A 24,047-nucleotide genomic window follows, 5' to 3' on the forward strand; every position below is an offset into this window, starting at 1 on the left:
GTTAACAAAAGTTTTTAAAAGTAATTTTTAAACTTTAGTTATATATAAAAATTTTTCTAGTCATAATGCAAGATTTGATTTTCTTTGGATTATATAAATAGTCTTGGAATAAAACATATGTACTGAAAAAAAGAAACTACATTGATTTCTTAGTATTTAATTAATATTATTCTAAAAAAATTTGTCTTCAAGGACAAAAAAATATATTTAGATCCATCTATAGAAGGATAATAGAGACAAGGACATAATCCTCTAATTAAAGTAATTACAACAGTAACTTAAAACTGCTCTGAAGCAGATTATATTTCATGAAGTCTAAGCCAGAACAATTTTCCCTAACAGTAGAATAATTTTATTATTTTTTACTTACAGCTTTCCGCAACATGTCTCCAACAACCACACCTGTAAACGTATCCCATTCCTATTGAATAAAAATATGAGTATGAGGAACACAAAAAACATAAAAATGCTAACCAATTAACAAAATTTTCTTAATAACCCTGTAAGATGGCTTACAATGCAGCTAAGGACATGTAAAACAAAAGCAAAATCAAACAAAAAAAACCCTTTCACATCTTCACATTTCTAGTACAATACTAACATTATGAATATTGATATATTAATATGAAATCTAGAAATAATATAATTAAAACAAAAAACTATATTATATGAGTCTCAATATCTAAAAATGTAAATCTCATGTTCAATGAGCATTTGTCACTACCTATTAAGTTTTGCTATTATAGGCCATTTCTCACTAATAAGTCAGCTATAAGGTGCACCAAAAGTTTAAATATTGTGTATGTTGGGTAAAAATAGAAAAAAGTTCTTCTGTTAAATTATCTTTTCCAACAGATAGGGAGAAGACTGTCATATTCCTTTTTTTTTTTTAATCCTCATAATCAAAACTGATCAGCTGTTAAGAAATCAAGTGCTCTAAGAAAATCTGTCTTCACCCTGGGTTCCCCCAATCAGATAATAATGGGGCACTACCGTATTTCTTACACATTGGTCAGTAAATAAGGCCAAAACATATTAAAATTTGAAAGCAATATGGAAACACTACCAAACTAAGATTCTCCCTGCCTTCACCCAGCCGGCTCACTCTTCTTCCTAACATTTTGCAATATGAGTCAAAGAAAAATGTTCTCCTTTCCCAAAGATAATTTACTCACATTGCAGAAGAAAAAAAATAGGTAATTTAAGTCTTACAAAGTGTGGAACATATTGATCACAGTGAAAAACATTAACAGCAGGAGATTAAGGCATCAGAGTTACTAGTAGAAATAAAAGGAGTCAAGTTAATAAATTCAAGAGAAATATGTAAGTCAGAGCATGTGGAGGTAGAGAGAAACAAAGATCAAACATAGGCCTGCAACTTTTAACTACTTTAATGAGGGAAATGCAGAACATAATTAAAATCTGGTCAAGTAGAATTAAAGGTTATTAGGTCAAGGTTGCCTTCTCCCTCCCTAACTAATGGACTCTCACTTTATGATTATGGCATAATGAAAAAATGCAAAATTTTTTAAATATTAGAAGCACACAGGGTAGATTAGTTAGCTCTAGCTTGAAGGAGGTTCTTTTCAAGTTTGAGAGGGGATTATATGGCAGTCCAGAAATGAAGTCATAGACAAAGAAAATAAATTATACATTAAAAGATTAACATAAACCTGCAGGTGCAAGGGAGCTAGCTGCCCATCCTTTGATTCCCACCTGTGTCTCTGAGCAAGTCAGTAAAGATCTACACAAATAAAAGAGAAACATGCAAATTGGTGTCACTCTGCTATGCCCACCAGCCAATCAGGATGAGTATGCAAATTAACCCAACAAAGATGGTGGTTAATTTGCATATGCAGACCCAACGACAACTGAAGACTGAAGACAACTGAAGACTGAAGAGGCTTGGCTTCTCCACTGTGGCCAGAGCGAAGGCCTGGGTCCCGGGTGCCAGAGGAAAACCAGTGCTGGCAGCCAGGGGAAGGAAGGCCTATTGCACAAATCTCTTCGTGCAACGGGCCTCTAGGAATAAATAATGTAGTATACCCATATCCTTTTGTTTTTTATATTTATCAGTTCCACTGCTTAGACCAGGAATATAAGAAGGCTAATTCTTCTGGTGTCCTGAGTAAGTGGATGTGGGTTTAGAAAAATCTATGCAGTGTGGGTAAGTTACTTACATTTCTTTTTCTGCCTTATCATCACTTCAGAATATTGGGCCCCCTGAGAGGGGAGTAGAACTTTCAGCACCTTACACTAAATTTCTAACTTAGTAAAAAAACTAATAGGTTGATATATAATTTCTACCCTAAAGTAATTTCTATTCTATCTGTACATTACCAAACTTCTATGTAACTATATTTCCTCCTTCACCATTCACTTACATTTTCTTGAAAATGTTCAGGATGCATGCCCCGGACAAAATGCAATGCGAACATCAACTGATCAGCCTGAAAGGAATAACAGATGTTATCTTGCTTTTTCTAAATTAGTGGTTTTGGAAAAGCACAGTCCTAAAATTTTGGTTCCAAAATATGTATTCTGTCTTCAAAATATTTTTATAAATATAAGAATAACATTTACATAGAACAACACTTCCAAGTTGGGGGTGGAGAGGATAGAGAAAGTGTGAAAATTTTTAAAGTGCTAAGGATTAATCATCATTTACATCTCATTAAAAATAAAACAGATCAAACAGACTGTCAAACTACAGTGAGAAGGCTGGGGAGGGTTGGGGGGCAGGAGGGGAGGGGGGTAAGAGATCAACCGAAAGACTTGTATGCATGCATATAAGCATAACCAATGGACATAAGACACTGGGGGGTAGGGGAGGCCAGGGGATTGTCAATTGTATGTAATACTCTTTGTAATACTTTAATCAATAAAACAATTTAAAAAAAGAAAAGAAAAGAAAAAGGAAAAAATAAATAAAACAGATTTATTTAGCTAGTAGAAATCCAATTGTGATGTCTGAATTAGTCTTTACTAACCAGATCATTTGTAAACCTCTCATTCTTGCATTAGTAACCTTCAATCTCTGATTGTGTATGTTTAAATGCTCCTAAATAATCTATATACTGCTAAATCAAGATATTTTATTCCTAGAAATGCACGCAAAGGGATCATGAAAGTACTCCTAGGTAAGCAATAAGAATATTCACTGCAGCCTAGCCAGTGTTGCTCAGTGGTTGGGCATTTACCTATGAGTCAGAAGGTTATGGTTCAATTCCCAGTCAGGGCACATGCCTGGGTTGCAGGCTCCATTCCCAGTAGTGGGTGTGTGGGAGGCAACTGATCAATGATTCTCTTTCATCATTGATGTTTCTATCTCTCTTTCTCTCTCCCTTCCTCTTTGAAATCAATAAAAATATATTTTTATAAAAAAGAATATTCATTGCAAGATTGTTTACAGTGGAGGAAGAACTGAAACAACCTAAATGTTCAAAAGTCTACCATGAAAATATTCAAATCAAAATAGCATAACCCATATTGTGGAAGGAGGGGGAGTTTGTTAATAAACATAAATGGATATACTAGAGGCCCAGTGCACAAAATTTGGGGGTCCTTCAGCCCAGCCTGCACCCTCTCACCCTCTCAATCCAGGATCCCTTTCACAATCCGGGACTGCTGGCTCCTAACCGCTGGCCTGCCTGCCCAATTGCCCCTAAACACTCGCCTGCCTGCCTGATCACCCCTAATGCTCACCTGCCTGCCTACCTGATCACCCCTAACCACTCATCTGCCTGCCTGCCTGATCGCCCCTAACCCCTCTGTCTGCCTGATCGCTCCTAACTGCTCACCTGCCTGCCTACCTGATCACCCCTAACTGCTGGCCTGCCTGCCTGATTGCCCCAACCACTCACCTGCCTGCTTGATCGCCCCTAACCCCTCTGCCTGCATGCCTGATCACCCTAACTGCTAGCCTGCTTGCCTTATCACCCCTAACTACTCTGCCTGCCTGCCTCATCACCCCTAACTGTTCACCTGCATGCCTGATTGCCCCTAACCACTCTGCCTTCCTGCCTGATCACCCCTAACCACTCGCCTGCTTGATCATCCCTAACTGCTGGCCTGCCTGCCTGATCGCCCCTAACCACTCTGCCTGCCTGCCTCATCACCCCTAACTGTTCACCTGTCTGCCTAATCACCCCCTAACCACTCTGCCTGCCTGCCTGATCGCCCCTAACTGCTTGCCTGCCAGCCTGATCACCCCTAACTGCCTCTGCCTTGGCCCTGCTGCTGCAGCTTCGTCCAAAAGGACATCCGGAAGGTCATTCGGCTGTCCGGTCTAATTAGCATATCATGCTTTTATTATTATAGATATCTGCAAAAATTTTGAAAAAATAGATATCAAATTTTTATCACCGATTTATTTTTGAGATTATAGCCTATTTTTATTTTCTTCTCTTTTCTTAGGTGTTTATACTTTTAAACTTCCTAAAATAAGCTTATATCATTTCTGTAAAAAAAAAACAAAAACACACACACAAAAAAACAGGAAATATTTGTTTTAAAAAAAACATCTATTGAAGCACCATCTTTCAAAGGTTTAATCTAAACATTTTATTTGGCCTTTCCCATACTGTAAATAATACTTTATATCTAATATATGTTTATGATTATAAATACAGATATAGATCAATATAAAAGTATTAAGTGTTCATGGATTGGTAGAATCAATATAATCAAAATGTCCATACTACCCAAAGCAATTTATAGATTTAATGCAATCCCCATTAAATTACCAACGGCATATTTCACAAATCTAGAACGAACGTTCCAAAAATTCATCTGGAATAAAAAAAGACCCCGAATAGCTGCAGCAATCCTGAGAAAGAACAAAGTAGGTGGGATCTCAATACCAGATATCAAACTGTATTACAAAGCCACTGTTCTTAAAACAGCTTGGTACTGGCACAAGAACAGACATATAGATCAATGGAATAGAATAGAGACCCCAGAAATCGACCCAAACCACTATGCCCAATTAATATTCGACAAAGGAGGCAAGAGCATACAATGGAGTCAAGACAGTCTTTTCAATAAATGGTGTTGGGAAAATTGGACAGATACATGCAAAAGGATGAAACTAGATCACCAACTCACACCATACACAAAAATAAACTCAAAATGGATAAAGGACTTAAACGTAAGACGGGAAACCATAAAAATACTAGAGGAATCCACAGGCAGCGAAATCGCAAACATATGCCGAAGAAATTTCTTCTCTGATAATGCTCCTAGGGCAATGGAAACTAAAGAGAAAATAAACAAATGGGACTACATCAAAATAAAAAGCTTTTGCACAGCAAAGGGAACCATCAACAAAACAACAAGAAGAGCCACTACATGGGAGAACATATTTGCCAATGATACCACCGATAAGGGTTTAATTTCCAACATTTACAGGGATCTCATGAAACTTAACAAAAGGAAGATAAACAATCCAATAAAAAAAAAATGGGCAACGGACCTAGATAGACACTTTTCGAAAGAGGACATACAGAAGGCCGAAAGACATATGAAAACCTGCTCAAAGTCACTAATTATACGAGAGATGCAAATCAAAACGACAATGCGTTATCATCTCACACCTGTCAGAATGGCTATCATCAACAAATCAACAAACGACAAGTGTTGGAGAGGATGTAGAGAAAAAGGAACCCTTCTGCACTGCTGGTGGGAATGCAGACTGGTGCAGCCACTGTGGAAAACAGTATGGAGCTACCTCAGAAGACTAAAAATGGAACTCCCATTTGACCCAGTGATCCCACTACTAGGAATATATCCCAAGAAACCAGAAACGCCAATCAGAAAGGATATATGCACCCCTATGTTCATAGCAGCACAATTCACCATAGCTAAGATTTGGAAACAGCCTAAGTGCCCATCAGCAGATGAGTGGATTAGAAAACTGTGGTACATCTACACAATGGAATACTATGCTGCGGTAAAAAAAAAAGGAACTCTTGCCTTTTGCAACAGCATGGATGGAACTGGAGAGCATTATGCTAAGTGAAATAAGCCAGTCAGAGAAAGATAAATACCACATGATCTCACTCATTTGTGGATTATAGAGAACAACATAGACTGCTGAAAAGGGACAGTCCCAAAGACTGAGAAACAGCGATCAGGCTATCAATCCCCAGAAGGAAAGTAGGGGAGTGCGGGGGTAAGGGGAAGAGATCAACCGAAGGACTTGTATACATGTATATAAGCCAAATCAATGGACATGGACAACAGGGGGATGGGAGCATGAGTTTGTGTGTGTGGGGGAGGTTGGGGGTTAATGGGGGGGATGAGGACACATTTGTAATACCTTAACTAATAATAAAAAAAAAAGAAAAAATAAATAAAATGGTAAAATAAAAATATATATATATATATATATATATGTAAAAGTATTAAGATACAGTATATACAAAAAAAGACCCTCCTGTAAATACTGCCAGTAAGTGATCTCCTTGCCTGCATGAAAAGCACCCCTCTGAAGGGGAGTTATGGGGGGAAAAAAGAGGAACAAATGTAATAATCTGAACAATAAAGATTTAATTAAAAAATAAAAAAATAAAAAATAAAGAAAATAAAAAAAAAGAAAATCACCCCTCTGTAGAAAAGATAGAATGTCTTGAATAATACAATACAAAAGAATTATTTTATAAAAGTATATGTTGTATATGCTTGTATATACATAGCAATACTCACTAGATATCTATTAATCAAGTAAATGAAAAACAAACATATTTACAATAGTGAGTCAGTGAGTAAAAAATATCCTCAAAATATAAAAACTGGAAGCAGATGGCCATCAGTCAGGTGTGCAAGAAAAAAAAAAAGTTACAACCAACTACCATCTGCATGAAGTAGCTACCATTTGACATAAAATATTATAAAAAGCAAGGGAGATGGATAGTGTTCTTAGATATTAGAAGATCAATGATTAGCTGGATAAGCCATATGATGCTTATTTTATAAATTAATGGATACTTAAAATGATTATAATAGCACCCTTTATCTAAAGTAAAAAAATAATGATTAAGATAATATATATTACTTTGAAGCCTTTATCACTTAATAATATAGTTAATTCTTTACTATATTCATATATATACACAAATTCATACACAGTATAAGGGGACAATGAATTAGCCCTTTCTTCCTTTGAACTGAGGAAAAATAATGTAGTCTCTAGTGTTAATGGAAAGAAGGCAAGGCTCTGGCACTCGGTGATTCTCTGATTATCTACCAGAGCTGGTGAGCTAATTGTTGATGATTACTGAGGCCAAACTCCAAAATGCTGTCAAAAATAAGCATGTAATATGTAGTCAATAAATAGGTAATGGTGGTTACCCTTCTCTTTGATTTTTGGTCACAGAAGACACCTGACCTCAGGGGGAAAAACTTCTATTAATATCTCACCAAACATTTTTTGTATACCATTTCAGATCTATTTAACACTTCCATGAGGAAAGGGAAATAGTAAGAATATATGCTTTACCCACCTTCCTTCTGACCTTTTTGTATTCTAGCCCAATATAGTTGTAAATTATCTAACATTCCAACAACTTCTATGATAAATCTGGATGAAGAAATGTTAAAGGTACTAACTCATAAACAGTTTTATTATAATCATAAATTTTGTGAAACTAAATATGTTACTTATCCTATAATCATCTAAAATATTTAGGTTACTAAAATTAACACTTTTTATCTCTTTAAGAAAAAGTAAGTCATAGCCAAAAATCTAAACTGAAATTGCTAGACAGCTTTCTATATTTGGTTTACTTTATTAAAGTCTAAAATTTCTGCTACAAAACAAGTCAATCATTTTCTATTCCACACAAGTTGCTTTCACTTCAGTGTGATGTGAATACTAATAACCAGCCTCTCTCCAGTTCGGAGTCACTGCTGCCATACTGCTGTCACCAACACAGCAGCAAAATCAGCACGGAGGAAATTCCGGCAGCCAGTTTAATGTGCTGCTGAGGGCTAAAACCCAAACAGCTTTCACTAAACTATGAGATCAGTTCTATCCTAAGTAATATTATACTGTTAAGTCTTAGAAATATACCTTATTGCTTTACAATTACTGTGCTTTCTGATTTTTTATTCTCCACTGCAACTCTACAGACTGCTCAATTCATGTTTAATAAGTTTCATGTTGCTCATAATAAAAATGTGAGTTTTATAAAACATTCCATCATCAATTAAAAACATGTCTTAAGAATTATAAACCATAGCTTTTTTAAAAAGTGGTTTTAGCTGTTCACAATAGAGAAGTATTAATATAGGCAATGAAAAATTCCAATTAAGTACTAAAAATGTTAAGAATGTTAAACCTTACAAACTCACTCCAATTGCATCAAAATGTTGAGTTTATCCTAACAAACACATTTTTAAAAGTTAAAGTAACTTCAAAGAAATAACCCCCAGTACACTTCATTAGTATCGTAAAATTCAGGGGTGGGGAACGTCTGGCCCATGGGCCATATAAGGCCTGCAAAATCATTTGGTCTAGCCCTGCCAGGCATTAGGGGTGAGTAAATTAAATGTTTGACCAAATACATGAGGATGATTTTTAAGTTGATAATTTTGTGTGACTCATGAATAATGTTATAAATATCCAAATGGTCCTTGGTAGAAAAAAAGTTCCTCACCCCTGTGTCTTAAATCATTTCGATATTGAATGCTTATTATATCCGGAATACTTATATTATTAAAAATAAAATAAGAATATATAAACCGATATAGAAATACATAGATTAGAAACAAACAAGAAACTCCTAATAAGTTACTAAAATTTTTATTTAACTGGGGTCCAAAACTATGTTATTAATAAAGAATTACGAAACATCTTTCAAAAAAAAGCTACTAATTTTTGGAATAAATAAAAATATTATATTATCTTTTGGCTTAAAAATTTTCAAGAATAATATTTATTTATAACATATCTACTTTCAAAACATATTTGGGGGCACCTTAAGATAATCGTAGCTCCATAATATTTTCATAAATCACAGCCTATCTCAGTGCAGAGGTCTTAAAAAGCATTAAATATATTATTAGGAGAGTGACCAAAATGAAACTTTGCAGTCTTAATATGTTCACTAAAAAATAAAAAAGATTAAAGCCACACTAAAAAACTATCATACAATTCAATAATATAGAAATGAAAAAAATAAATCCAATGATAAAAAAATAAATTATAAAAACAATAATTACAACAAAGTAGACTTGTTCTATAAAGCAAAGCTTATTCTTCAAAATGCCAGGATAAAAGACAAATATGGCAAACAGACAAAAATGGCAAATTATAGAGAATTTTAAATATAAGATATTTATAAGACAAAAATGGCAAATAATAGAGAATTTCAAATTTACTTATAAATTGCACTTGGTAAAAATTAAAAAGATGGTTAATATGCAGGATTGATTAGGACACAGGGAAGGAGAGAGCCCCCTTACTCTGTGGAGGAGAGAATTAACTGGTAAACTTTTAGAAGGCAATTTGATAACATTCAACAAAATTTCAAGAGTGTTTATCCTTGGACCAGGAATTACACTTTCATCGAGAAATCTACTGAACAGAAATACCAGCTTACACATGTATATAAAGATGAATATACTGCACAGGATTTCACTGTCATTCATAATTTCAAAAAATAAGTAATCTAATATCCACCAATAAAGCATTAGTTACATGAAATAGCATATAACCATATTTGGAAATATCACAGAGTCACTAAATATATTGAGGTTAACATATTTATGCTTATGGGAAGATCTTCAGGACCTACTGCAACAAAAGATGCACTACAACAGAATATATAGTAAAGAAAATAAAAAAACTTTATCTATGTATTTGCACTTTGAAGGATTTATTCTGTCTCACATAAAGATCCTCAACAATATCATTCTAATCATTAAAATTAATATCCCTTTCCAAAGAATATATTAACTATATATTTTTCCAGATTTTCTAAGAAGCCTATATAATTGGCCCACAATAACTCTATTTCTCACTTAGCTGTCCTTACAAAGTTCTTCTTCAACATATCTTAAGCTATATGCAAAGACTGATATTTTTTTAAATTTCTAAATAAAAAGCCCTTGTGTTTTTTATAATATTCAAAATATCTAAAATGTTTCAATGTATAATCCTCTGGGGACCTTATAATATGAAGACTTCTGTGACAAATTTCTCTCAACTCAGAATCAAGCATTAGTTTACTTCCTAATACCAGGAATAGGAGACAATTTTGTCCCTAGCCCAAAAGACATTTGGCAATGTTCAGAAATATTTATTATAACAATAGAAGGTAAGGAAGTGCTACTGGCATGAGTTGGTAGAGGCCGGAGAATGCTGCTAAATATCCTAAAGTGCACAAAACAGTCCTCAACAAACAATACTGTGGCTCAAAATGTCAATATTGTTGAGTCTGAGAAACCCCAGCTAGAAACTGACCTACATAATCCATCCTAGTTTCCTCCTTCAGTGGCTACTGGAATTCCGGGAACTAAGTCAGCTAACCAGCGTTTGCTCTGCCTTCTTCACTTGTCACTTTTCTCCCTATTTATCCCAAAAGGCTGCAAGACATTCTAGTCTAGATAGTAATGAATATTATTCTGGGAAAATGTCGGAAATGCCAATCACATAACCTTCCTTGTAGGCAAACAGTTATATAATTTAACTGTAACACTCTATTAAATCAAGGGTCAGTAGTATTTTATAAGTGAAAAATATAACATTTCTTACCTTAAATAGACAACGGCACACATATTCATATACCATCTGTTTTAATGAGCTGACCAGAGATTGGATTCGCTGTTCTGTGTTTTCAGAATCCTGTAGATTAAAATTTGAAAACTGAAAATTTTTGAAAATTTATGAAGATTTAAAAGGTAGCCCCATAATTTAATCACACTTATAAATTATCCCTCCAGAGTCAAAGCTGATTCTGGAACAACAATTAACTTTGGCAATCAAACTTAAAGGACTAAACAACTAAGTGCATTAAACTTGTATACTAATACAATAAAAATTGATATCTTTTTCCTCAATGTATAGAAACCAGAGATCCAAAATGGTGTCACTTATGCTAAAACCTATGACACCAAGTCTTGATTTAATACCCGACCTAATTGCAGTTATGACCTTTACCGGAAATGTAATCTTAACCAACCAGGGTACAGTTTTCTTTTGGTCAAACACGAGCAAGGTAATCTGTCACGCAGGCATAATTTCTTCCATGCCCCACAGAGGAAGAAGAGGCGATCTGCGCGTAAAAGCCCTGCCATGTCCTGGACTAAAAGATCTTTTCTTTTCTTTTCCTAATAGAGTCCTTGCCCCACCCTTCTTCCTATAAAACCTTTCCATTTTGTACACCCCATCAGAGTGCCCTTCTACTTGCTAGATTGGATGCTTCCAATTCATGAATCACTTACTAAAGCCACTTAGATCTTCAAATTTACACAGTTGAATTTTTTTGACAGTTAAAACTTCTAATAAGTGAAAATTACAATCAGTCATCAATTATACAATATGAATTAATTTTGACCATGCCACTTTGATACTGGAATTAAAAATACTACATTAGTCTGTGTTAAAACCATCTCATTATTTATATTATCATTTACCAATCCAGCTCCAACACAGTATGACCAGAACCACCCTATAAAGAGTTGTCTCCTCCTATATAATAAAAGGCCAGCCACCATAAGCATAATAATTGGAATGACCAGAGACCAGAACCACCACGCCCCCTCGCAGGCTGGCCCCGCCCCCAAGCAAGCGGTTAGAGCAATCAGGCAGGCAGGCAGAGTGGTTAGGGGTGACCAGGTAAGCAAGTCAGTGGTTAGGGGCAATCAGGTAGACAGTCAGCACCTCGCAGGGCTGGCCCCACCCCCCAGCAAAGAAAGAGGGAGGCCCAGGCCACCTGGCGGCAACTCTGTGGCAGGTGTGTGGCTGGCCAGCAATCGCCCTGCAGAGGGAGGCCCAGGCCAACCAAGCCATTCCAACCCATGCCTGTTGCCTGCAGAGGGAGGCCACCGGTGGTGGGGGGGTGGGGAGGAAGTGCTGCACAGATGGCAAGCAGTGGCAGTGGCGGGGGTGGGGCCAGCTGCCTGCAGCCAGGGTAAGGAAAGCCCCAATAGGCCCTGATCTCAAGCCAGGCATAGGGACCCTACCCGAGGGGTCCTGGATTATGAGAGAGCGCAGGCTGGGCTGACGGACGCCCCCTCCCCCTCCAAGTGCATGAATTTTCATGCAGCGGGCCTCTAGTCCTCAATATAAGAACCTAACTATCTAAATCCTTTCCCTCCATATTGAATAGAATGAGCAATAACTTTGATATTGGTGCTGCAAAAATTCATACATACCTTTAGCGCAGTGGTTCTCAACCTTCTGGCCCTTTAAATACAGTCCTCATGTTGTGACCCAACCATAAAATTATTTTCGTTGCTACTTAATAACTGTAATGTTGCTACTGTTATGAATTGTAATGTAAATATCTGATATGCAGAATGTATTTTCATTGTTCACGACGCACAGGTTGAGAACTGCTGGTCTAGAGGATGCATCCAGTGGTGTCAATGGGGTATGAAATTCCACCACTATAACTGTATTGCTGTCATTCTCACCCTTGATATCTTCCAGAAGTTTTCTTACGTATTTGGATGCTCCTGTATTGGGTGTATATATGTTTACCAGAGTTATATCCTCTAATTGTATTGATCCTTTTATTATGAAGTGGCCTTCCTTATCTCTTTTTATGGCCTTCACTCTGAGGTATATTTTATCAGATATAAGTATTGCTACCCAGCTTTTTTTTTTTTCATATCTGTTTGCCTGCAAAACTTTTTTCCATCCCTGCACTTTCAGTCTCTGTGAGTCCTTTGTTCTGAGGTGTGTCTCTTGTAGACAGCATGTATATGGGTCATGATTCCTTATTCATTCAGCCACACAGTGTATTTTGATTGGAGCTTTTAATCTATTTACATTTAAGGTTATTATTGATAGCACTTGTTTGTCGCCATTTTTCTTCTTTATTCCTGTGTTCCTTCTTCCTTTTCTATTTCTTCTTTTTACAACAGTCCTTTTAGCATTTCTTGCATTGCTGGCTTAGTGGTAAACTCCCTTAGCCTTTTTTTTTCCTAAGAAGATCCTGATTTCACCTTCAATTTTGATAGCTTTACTGCATAGAGTATTTTTGGATTCAGTACCTTGCTTTGCATCACTTTGTAGACTTCATTCTATTCCCTTCTGGCCTGATGTGTTTCTGTTGAGAAATTATTTGGTAATCTAATGGGAGATCCCTTGTAAGTAACTTTCTGCCTCTCTCTTGCAGCCCTTTTCTTTCTTTGTCATTAACATTTGCAATTGTAATTACAACATGTCCTGGTGTGGGTCTTTTTGGTTCTTCTTGTTTAGGACTCTCTGTGCTTGTGTGATTTTTTTCTTCCCTAAGTCAGGGAAGTTTTCTGTCATTATTTCTTCAAATAGGCTTTCTATTCCTTACTCCTCTTTTTGACCTTCTGGCAACCTTATTATGCACGTGTTTCTTTGTTTCATGTTGTCCCAAAGCTCCCTTAAGCTCTCTTCCTGCTTTTTAATTGTTTTCCAATTGCTGTTCAGATTGGGTGATTTTTCTACGCTGTCTTCTAACTTGCTTATTTGGTCCTCCACTTCTTCTAGTCTACTGTTGAAACCTTCCATTGTGTTTTTTATTGTTGCTATATTCTTCATTTCTCTTGATTCTTACATATGTTGGTGAATTTCTCATCCAGATGGTTGAGCATCTTTATAACAATTACTCTGAATTCGTTCTGACATATTGCTTGCCTCCATTTCATTTAGCCCCTCCCCCATTTGTGGCAATTCCTACTTTTCTTTCCTTCTTTGTCTTCCCATTTTTGCTGTCTCTTTATGGCCCTGGGCACCTTGCTTGGAGTTTAAGAGTTGAAGTCCCTATCAGTCCAATGGTCCAGAAATCATTATCCAAGAGGCTGGCTCTGCCTTGAATCTCACACATTTATTGTCTCTGCTCTAAGGTGTACCCCCATCTCCCACAGATCTGGTCCCTCAGTTGCCCACTTCAGGTGCTCGGGGTGGTGGGGGCGCATACACAGTTCCTCTGGTGTGCAAATCCCTGTGAGGACCCAGAGCCCTTTGGCATGCAATTTGTCTTGCAGGTCTGCCACCCATAGCAGGGTGGCACTGTGGGTCCCTCTGGCTGTGCACTTGCAGCACAGTCCTGTGGCCCCTAGCTTGGCACACCGGGTTGCTCTGCGTTGCCCTGGAAGTGCTCTCCTGTGGGTGAGAGAGGGGTGCATGCTGGATTGCTCTGGGTAGCCCCAGCAGGCCTGTTCTGGGGTTTGGGGTGGAGCCTATGATGGTTGCTCTGGGTCACAAAATCAGAGCTCTCCTGTGGCCTGGATTAGGTTGCACACTGCATTACTCCAGGTTCCCCTGGGAGCAAGTCCCTGTGCCTGGGGTGGAGCAGGAGCAGGTTGCTCTGTGTTACACAGTCAACGCTCTCCTGTGTCCCAGACTGAGGCACGTGCTGGGTTACTCCAGGTCACCCCTCCCAGGGCCCAGTGTGGAGCTGAGGCCAGTTGCTCTGGGTCACACAATCCAAACTCTCCTGTGATCCGGGATGAGGCGTGTGCTGGGTTACTCCAGGTAGCCCCAGGAGGACTGTTCCAGGGGTCATGGTGGAGTGGCCGCAGGTTGCTGTGGGTCGCACAGTCAGACCTCTCCTGTGGCCTGAGTGAGGCACGCACTGGGTTGTATGGGTTTTTTTAATGTTTGTCTTTAGTTTTTGTTTTATACTAAGAACATAAATCATTAACATAAATCATTATGTCAATCTATATATATAAAAGTCTAAGCAACCATCCAACTGGCCGGTAGGTATGACGCACACTGACCACCAGGGGGCAGACGCTCAACACAGGAGCTGCCGAGCTTGGCAGCAGCGGTTCTTGGGTGACACAACCTGGAACCAGAGATTAGGGAGCCCGGTTCCTCACAGGGCCCTGCGATTCCAACTTCAGCTGTGGATTATGCTGTTGCTAGGCCGTGTGATTCCACCTTCAGCCGTGGGTTATGTTGTTGCTGGGGCATTGTCGTCCCCTAATTTGGTTTAGTGCCAAGCTGCAGTGACTTGGCAGTGGCAGTTCTCGGGTAACAAACCCCGGAACCAGAGAGGAGGGAGCCTGATTCCTTGTGGGGTTGCACGATTCCACCTGCGGCCATGGTTTATGTTGTTGCTGGGGCACTGCTGGCCCCGAATCTGGTTTAATGCACACTTGGGTTTGCATTCCACACACTGTATGGCAGCAACTTTGCAGAGTGCCCTCTCACACTCAAGGGCCCCTTGGAGGGTGATGGAGAGCTGGTTTTAGCCCAATCCCTGCAGGCCAGGCCGAAAGACCCCACCTGCCAGAGGGACCCCACTCACTCTGCAGATGGCCTTTGAGCCATGGCGCCACCCCAGGTGCAGCTGGCCAGAGAGGCAATGTGGGAGGTTGGCTCCAGGGCATGTCAGCCCATCTCACCCAGTCCCGCCCCACAGACCACCTTCTAATTAATTTCCTTTCAATGTGCACGAATCCATGCACTGGGTCACTAGTATTAACATAAAAGCAGAAGACTGTTACATTGGGACAGTTTGTTAAGAACATAAAAAGGAGGTACTTTCTTCTAAAAGTAGTTTAAAACTGTTACATGCGGTCTTTTGAAATATAATTCCAAACAAGTTTGCTCAGAAAATTATAAATTAATCACCAGTAAAACAGTCTGTCTTATTCAGGCTCAGCTATAGGGTAACCAATAGCATACCTGTTTGTTTTGCAGAGCTCTCTGGAAAAGTCGAAGAAATGCAGCCAAACTAAAACGGTACATGTTATTAATTTTGGACAAGTCAGAGATAATGAAGTACATCCTGCTGGCACTCTCAGCCAGAGGAAGATAGGCATCCCGCTCCTGTGAATCATTGGTTGGGAGAGAAAAAAAAAAAAAAAATACAAAACACCTGAGTAATAGTGTTTTACTGCCACCTACAGACCACTATGCATATATCCAGCCACAGCTTTACTATTTCTACATACATCCACTGAATGAAGATGACAAATCATAGAATGTTATAACAAAAAGGACTAGCAAGATCTGGTTTTCATTTTTATGAAATTGAGGGAAATATATTTTAAATACGTATCTACCCCACATATTACTAAGCTGGAAGTGGTTCATGGGTTGATATTAATGAGGACATTGAGCACTCGTATTAGGGGAAGAGAGTAAGATGGAATGGTAAACCATTGTGATCACAAAATAAACAATGCAATTTCACATTTCAAAAGGGAACCAGTTTAGATAATTCAAGAGGGCAGGACAGTAGTACTAGGCTATCCCTGTAGAAAAAAAAAAAAAAAAAAAAAAAAAAAAAAAAAAGGCCTATGAATGTAGTGTGTGGGACTAGTTCCAGCAAGATTACTGATGGAACTAGAGAGAAGACTATAACAGGTGGCCACATTAAGATAATAAAGCATCTAGCATTGTTCAACATAAGTATAGAAAGAGTTAATAACCACTGTTGCTTTGATTCTGACTGAAGGTAAAGGATTATAAAAAATGAGAATCATAGGATTAAATGGCCTCAAGGTTCTGAGTGGAACTCTGAGAAGGATCTCCATCAAAGCCCCAGGTTTACAAATATGATGCTGGTAAAATTATGTGTGTGACTCAGCAATGCCTGTTAAGAAAAAGAAAGCAAAGAAAGTTTAAATTCCTTTAGGTATAGAATGACAACCATGACATCTGCCAAGTTTAGAGAAGGTGGGGAAACAAGATTGGAATCGAGCTGTAAGTTTGCTCTTATTCTAGTTTCTATAGAGCTCTTGCCAAGATGAAAAAGGTAATAATATATAATTATAAAATTTGAGCAATAGATGAAAAATACTGAACTAAAAATTTGAAAACGTTATTGAAGTAAATGGAAAAGAATGAAAGACGGTCAGTTAGCAGCCTGCGATACATAACATTAATCTGCTTGGTTGTCTTATTTTCTTCAAGCAGAGCTCAGTCAATAGAATGCAGAAGAGGAAAAAAATGTATTTTACTGAAAGGAGGTTGGAATTTTACAAAAGGAAATGTCAAAAAACGTTTAAAAGATTCTAACCATTTGTAAGAAAACAGTGCAGACCCTCATAATCACATAGTCCAGGATACACAGGTAAAAAATGTTTTTAGTAGAAAAAAAAGCTTGTAACTCTTTTAACTAATGGATTTCACTTGCCTTAACTTCTGTTTCAGGTGTGCAAAGATGCTTTAATAGTCATGTTCAATATGCTCATTTTAAACTCTAGAACTTCAGATAACAGTATGCCTAACACGAGTAGAACCCAACAGGGTATACTGACCAGCAGTCTTATCCTCAAGGCCAAGATCTCATCACCCTCTCTGTAATACTAAGAATCAGATCCAAGGCTCTGGTTTTATTAATAGCTTTCTTTTTTTGCAATCACCCTTACCCTAAAGTCCTTATTGTACATTTTTAAAATTAACATAAAAGCTTATAAAAACAGGCTATAAGATCAATAAGAGGGAATAATTACTTGATCAAGAAAAATTTGAAGTTTGTAAGATTCTTTAAGTGACTCTTGAATAAGTGCACTGCTTGCTTTTGTCTGGTTCAAAGATTCAATCAAATCCTTATTTTCCAAAATATTGCCTTGAGATGTGGCAAGTGTCTGTAGAAAAATTAATAAAGTAATATTAATGTTATCATACATATTAAAGTAATCAATTAACTAAAATTAACTTGATGATGTTTATGAGAACCTATGTTATTTTAAAACAATTTCAACATTTTATAGCCTCCAAGAATGATACAGTGGGGCCTTGACTTACGAGTTTAATTCGTTCCGTGACAGAACTCGTAACTCAAATTACTCGTATGCCAAATCAAAAAGTGAACGAGTGAGACACGTGATGCTGGGCTGATATTATGGCGTTCACTGTGACGTTCGCTGAGCCAGCTAGCAGTGGGGTATCTGAAGCTGGCTCGTAACCCGAATTTTAGCTCGCAACTCAAAGCAAAAAATCGGCCGAGAGACGGCTCTTATTTCGAAAAACTCGCTATTTGGGACACTCGTAAGTCAAGGCCCCACTGTATAGAAAATTTTTATACTATATTATCAAAGCATTGCATATACATTAATTTATCAATCTAATAAAAAATACTTAATGTTACAAGTTAAATTATAATCTCATGCTACCTTTTAATGCTTCTTGAAATTCTGAGCATGTAAACAGATAATTAGTGAAATGATCCAATATAAAGACAGTGTTTATTAAAAATTGCTTGTCTTAAACATTATTTTCTTAAAATTTTTTCACCACCATTTATCCCCCTTATACCTTCTTCCACCTCCACTAAACCCCCTATTCTCCTCCCCACAATCACCATACTGTTGTCCAGGTCCATGAGTTGGTTCTTTTTTTCTTTTCTTTTTTGCTAAACATTATTTCTTAAAATTTTATACTCCAAAATATCTAGTTTTTTTGTTTGAATTTTGGTTTTAAGATATATATTGATATGTCTTTGACACAACTAAAAACATGCTGAAGGTACTATTAATTTTAAAAAAAACTTACTAATATATTTACTAGTATATTTATTTACTTACTAGTATATTTACTTACATACTAGTATATTTATTAAATATATTTACTTACCAGTATATTTATTAAAGAAAAAAGGTAATATAATAAATATCTTGAATAATTAAATTTTACCTCTAAGAGAGATTCCTCAAGCTTGGCTAACTGTATTTTCTTATCTTCTTCCTGTTGTAATAGTTTTGTTTTCTGTTCCTCTAAATCAGGTTTTTCATGCTGAATAGTTAGAGCCAAAAGCTTAAAACAAATTTTAATATCAAGGTTATTCTAGTGATATAGTTTAAAGAAAACATAATAAAATAAAAACTTCCCACAAGCAGGCCTTAAGTTTGACCAAATCCTACAAGTATTATGATACTATGTACCTCACATGATTCTTTCTGGTTATATATATATGAGACACCTTCACAATTATTTCTGACAAAAAATAGTTAATCTGATGGATAAAATGTTAAATATTACAGGATGGTAGAGGAAAATGCATTATTTAACATATCCATGTGGAATATTTAATTCTAAAATTAGATTACATATATAAAAAGTATAGAAGCTACTATTTTTAATGGTTAAGTATTCACATAAAGAAGTGTAAGATATCTTACTTAAAACACTATATCATCAATTACCTAGTATGGCTATAATTAAAAAATAAATAATAACAAATGTTGGTTAGAATGTGGAGGAAGTGGAACACTCATATGTTTTTGGTGAGAAAGAAAAACAGCTCAGCGACTTTGGAAAAGTTTGTTCTTCAAAATGTTGTTACCATAAGAAAAAGCACTCCACTAAAAATCAATGAATTGTACCCTTTAAATTGGTGAACTAACTGTATAGCATGTGAATTAAATCTTAATAAAGCTGTTCTTTTTTAAATGCTGTGTCAAATTCTTAATTTTGGAAATTCAAATTAGGGAATGACACTGGTATGTCATAAATCATATAATCAAAATAAACTATATAAGCATTGTCTCTTAGTTTTTGTTAAATATCTAAAGAGCGACTTTCAGCAATTACTATGGAGAGCTTTTATTATTTACTTTTTAAAAATACTTTTAAAATTGATTGCAGAGAAGAAGTGAGAGGAAGAGAGAGATAGAAACATCAATGATGAGAGAGAATCATTGATGGACTCCCTCCTACAAGCCTCACACTGGGGGCTAAGCCCACAACCCAGGCATGTGCCCCCACCAGGAATCAAACCATGACCTCCTGGTTCATAGGTAGATGCTCAAACACTGAGCCATGACAGCTGTGCACTATGGAGAGCTTTTAGGCAAAAGGAGCAATTTTGTCAATTAATTCTGCCAAGTTTTGAATAATTGCCCATTGTTTTATTTATGAGATCATCATCAAGTAAATCCAAAAATAATGTTCATAGAAATATATGTGGTGAGTCACATAATATGGTAAGAAAAATATTTTATAATGAAGGTTTTAAAATTACAATAAAGTGAAAATTATAGCAAATAGACATGCTATCATATAAATCAAAAATCTAAGATTGTTAGATAAATAAAAAATAGGACGATATTCAAAAAATCAACAGGTATATGTTTAAAGTGAAAAAAATAAGTGAGATAGTATATAAATAAATGTCTGGACATTAAACTTTATTTTGAAATCCATGCATCAATAAACCATACCCAGAAAATGTGAATTCAAAGGTGTGTATGCTCCGATGAAGGAAAAAAATTGAGTGGGAATCAAAGACCCTCAACTAGCTAAGTATGTCAATTAAATGAAATTTTCACATTTAAACTTCATCTTTTACAATTAAAAAAATAAAGTAGCTGATCGTAATCTCTATGATTCTTCCCTCTCTCGAATTCTACCATATATGATGGAAACGAAACAGACTTAAAATTAAAGTTATACTGAAAGAATCAACAATTTGACTTTAGCAACAAATGCACACTTCTAACACAAATAATACATGAAATAAAACCAAATGATTTACGACAACTTGAAAGTAATTTTCAGAAAATTAAATGCTAAACAGTTTAACAAAGTAGCTTCCCATTGAAAAAGTCTAATGAGTATATAAAACTACAAAAGATCTCCAAGGTAAATTATGATAGATGGATACCTGTCCTCGTAATCCACTTCTTGTAGTAGTAAAGTTAACCTCAGTAACAATGGAAGCTGCATCCGGTGGAATGAAGGGATTTGGGTTTCTCGTTGACAAAAAAAGGCGGAATTCTTCATTGTAATCAATAATTTTGTCACCTATTTGTACCACATAACGAGGTCCTATTTTTTTTAAAAATGACACAATTAGTTGGCCTTAATATCCTGTGTTTTGCTGTATGACATTAAAAATAAAATTTCCCAGTAATTCTAAATAGTTTGTATTACAGACTTTTCAAGAGTTCAAAAGAGCAACAGTTAGACTACCCAAAACACTACTAACCAGATGCTTTATTAGCTGACACTTATGTAAGCAATAGTAAGTCATACTCATTAAGATGACCCCAAGATATTGAAGCACCAAGAGTATCTACTTATATTCAAGATGGTTTTAGTGTTAACTATATGTTTCATATTCCAAATTTTTCTGAAATTGATTACAGATTATAAAAAATTAAAAACTCTCTATTATATATTATTCTCTATTGCTAAATTCATCAGTTAAAACGTGTTTATTATAACTAGTATTGAGGATGTGATGCTTGGAGATAAAATGAACTGGTATAAGCCTAGGATTATCAACCCATGAGTAATTACAAAGTTACCATTAATAACATAAAAAATGATTTATTCAGATTGCCATACACAGGAAATTCATGACAAGAAGTTAAACTAAGAAAAGTAAAGTTCTGCCTTAAAAAGGAGTGCATTCTATACAATAAAGAGCTAATACGCAAATGGTTGTCATGCCCTCACACGGTCATGCTGTAGCGGCTCAGACACTCAACACTTGGGAGAGAGCAATGGGGACCAGCCAGGCACAAATGAGCTCATGAGAGAGGAATGGGGACCAGCCAGTCTGCGTCCCAGGAGAGGGACAAGCCGCCTGCCCCACAGTCCCGGGCGCCTGCAGCTGCAGCCTGGGGGAAGCCTCCTGCCCAAGGTCACCTGTGGCTGAGGACAGCCCAGGTAAAGCCGGCCCAGATCCTGGGTGCCTGCGCCAGCTAGAGAGAGGGAAGCCTGGGTCCCAGATGCCTGAAACCAGCTGGAGGAGGGAATTCTGGGTCCCAGATACGGGGCAAGGCAGAGGCAGTTAGGGCTGACCAGGCCAGCAGGGGAGCAGTTAGGGGTGGTCAGGCAGCCAGGCAGAGGTAGTTAGGGGCGATCAGGCAGGCAAGAAGAGGGGTTGGGGTAATCAGGCAGGCAGGCAGGCGAGCGGTTAGGAGCCAGTGGTCCCAGATTGCGAGAGGCAGTTGGACATCCCCCAAGGGGGTCCCACATTGGAGAGGGTGCAGCCGGGCTGAGTGACCCCCCCCCCGCCCCCATGCATGAATTTCATATACTGGGCCTCTAGTTCTAAAATAGAAAACAATAATATTCATTATATAACAGATACAGAGATATTAATCAACAATTATATCCATAACTTATTATTTTAAATTGACAACAAATAATTGGTTTTTTAATCCTCACTGAGGATATTTTTCCCATTAATTTCTAGAGAGAGTAGAATGGAGTGGGAGGAGAGACAGAGAAACAGTGATGTTAGAGAAGCACATTGATTGGTTGTCTCCAGCAACTGAGGCTGGGGAACCTGCAACCAAGTTATATACTCTTGATGGCGAATCGAGCCTGCAACACTTCAGTCCACAGGCCAGTGCTCTAACCACTGATCAAACTGGCCAGGGCATGATATTTTTTAAGTAAAAAAAAAACATATCTTCACAGATTATTTTCAAAGGTTAAGAAAAACATTAAAAAAAATTTTTGAGACCAGAATAAATTTTATGGGCCCAGCACGCTTCTGCTGCAACACTCTGCTCTGAGAACAGAATAAATTTTAAAATTTTACTTAAAAACTTTAAGTTAATGTGAAAATAATTCAAAAAGCAGTTTGTGATAGAGGAAAAAACAAAATCAAAATAACACTGTGCTTTAATCATTATTAGAGAAATACAAATTTAAAAGCCCAATATAATACCTTTACAATAACTGAAATGATTCACGAAAACCTAAGCAGAATAAATGCAAAGAAAACAAACCCTAATGCCAGCAGAGTCAAACCACAGGAGACAAATAAACATTTTGAATGAAAAATAAACATTTCAGGGCATCCAGAGAAAAATGAAACCACTTACAAGGGAGCAACAATAAAACCAGCAGGCTATTTCTTAACAGTAATGACATCGTAAGACAATGGAATAAAAACTTTAAAGTGCTAAAGAAAATAACTGTTAACCCAGCATTCTGTAACAGACAGAAATAAAATACTTCAAAAATGAAAGAAAAAGAAATTTATTTCTAGTGGGCCTGCACTAAATTAAATATAAAAGTAGCTAAAACTGGTTTGGCTCAGTGGATAGAGCATCGGCCTGCGGACTGAAAGGTCCCAGGTTCGATTCCGGTCAACGGCATGTACCTGGGTTGTGGGCACATCCCCAGTGGGAAATGTGCAGGAGGCAGCTGATTGATGTTTCTCTCTCATCGATGTTTCTAACTCTCTATCTCTCTCCCTTCCTCTCTGTAAAAAATCAGTAAAATATATTAAATAAATAAATAAATATATAAATAAATATAAAAGTAAATCCTCCCCATAAAAGAAGGCGAATCTAGATAGAAATGAGGAGATAAATGGAAAAAATGCTGAGAGAATTTAAGAACACTAGAAAGGGTTAATACATATAAATATAGATTTTAAACACAATTATAACATCATGTGGAACATGAAAACGTATCACAACAAAAATGAAAAGGCAGGCAGAGGGTATGTGGAGTTAAAATGCATTCCTGGCAAAGTGGGAAAGTACTTACTTGTATGAAAATAATAAGTCAAAGATGTGTATTGCTACATGTTGTAGAGTAACCATTAAGAAATCATTAAAAAATTTGACCCAAAAATCAGGTTTATTAGAAAACTACACCAGTTATTGCATGAATTGGTTAACTATGTTAAATTGCATTACAAATATTACGACTGCATGATTAATGAAAATGCAAGTCAAATGCTATATACCACTGATGAGAGGCATACTTTATAAATAAGACCAACAAATAATTGAAAGTAAAAGAATGGAAAAGATTTATCATGCAAACACTAGCCACCCAATATTATTGTAACCATTCTAATGTCAGGTTCAAAAACATGAGACATTTCTAGAAATAAAGGACATTTAATAATGATATAGGAAATAATAGAAGAAATCACCTTTCCAAATATGAATGTATCTAAAACATAGCT

At 36.7% G+C, this 24,047-nt stretch overlaps 1 protein-coding gene across 2 annotated transcripts in view; it reads right to left on the bottom strand.

Moving 5' to 3' along the window:
* The window catches only part of DYNC2H1 (dynein cytoplasmic 2 heavy chain 1), a 310,341-nt gene that overhangs the window by 131,397 nt on the left and 154,897 nt on the right, over nucleotides 1-24,047 (bottom strand). For both annotated transcript variants that reach the window (XM_081098792.1, XM_081098791.1), the window contains 7 exons: nucleotides 20,769-20,932; nucleotides 18,800-18,919; nucleotides 17,617-17,751; nucleotides 15,842-15,985; nucleotides 10,757-10,846; nucleotides 2,385-2,450; nucleotides 371-421 (listed from right to left, as the gene is read on the bottom strand). In XM_081098792.1, the coding sequence (XP_080954918.1) occupies nucleotides 371-421; nucleotides 2,385-2,450; nucleotides 10,757-10,846; nucleotides 15,842-15,985; nucleotides 17,617-17,751; nucleotides 18,800-18,919; nucleotides 20,769-20,932 (770 nt within the window). The remainder of the gene's footprint in view (nucleotides 1-370; nucleotides 422-2,384; nucleotides 2,451-10,756; nucleotides 10,847-15,841; nucleotides 15,986-17,616; nucleotides 17,752-18,799; nucleotides 18,920-20,768; nucleotides 20,933-24,047) is intronic.

This window comes from Myotis nattereri (assembly GCF_964212035.1).
Source record: "Myotis nattereri genome assembly, chromosome: 9".
Taxonomy (NCBI): Eukaryota; Metazoa; Chordata; class Mammalia; order Chiroptera; family Vespertilionidae; genus Myotis; species Myotis nattereri.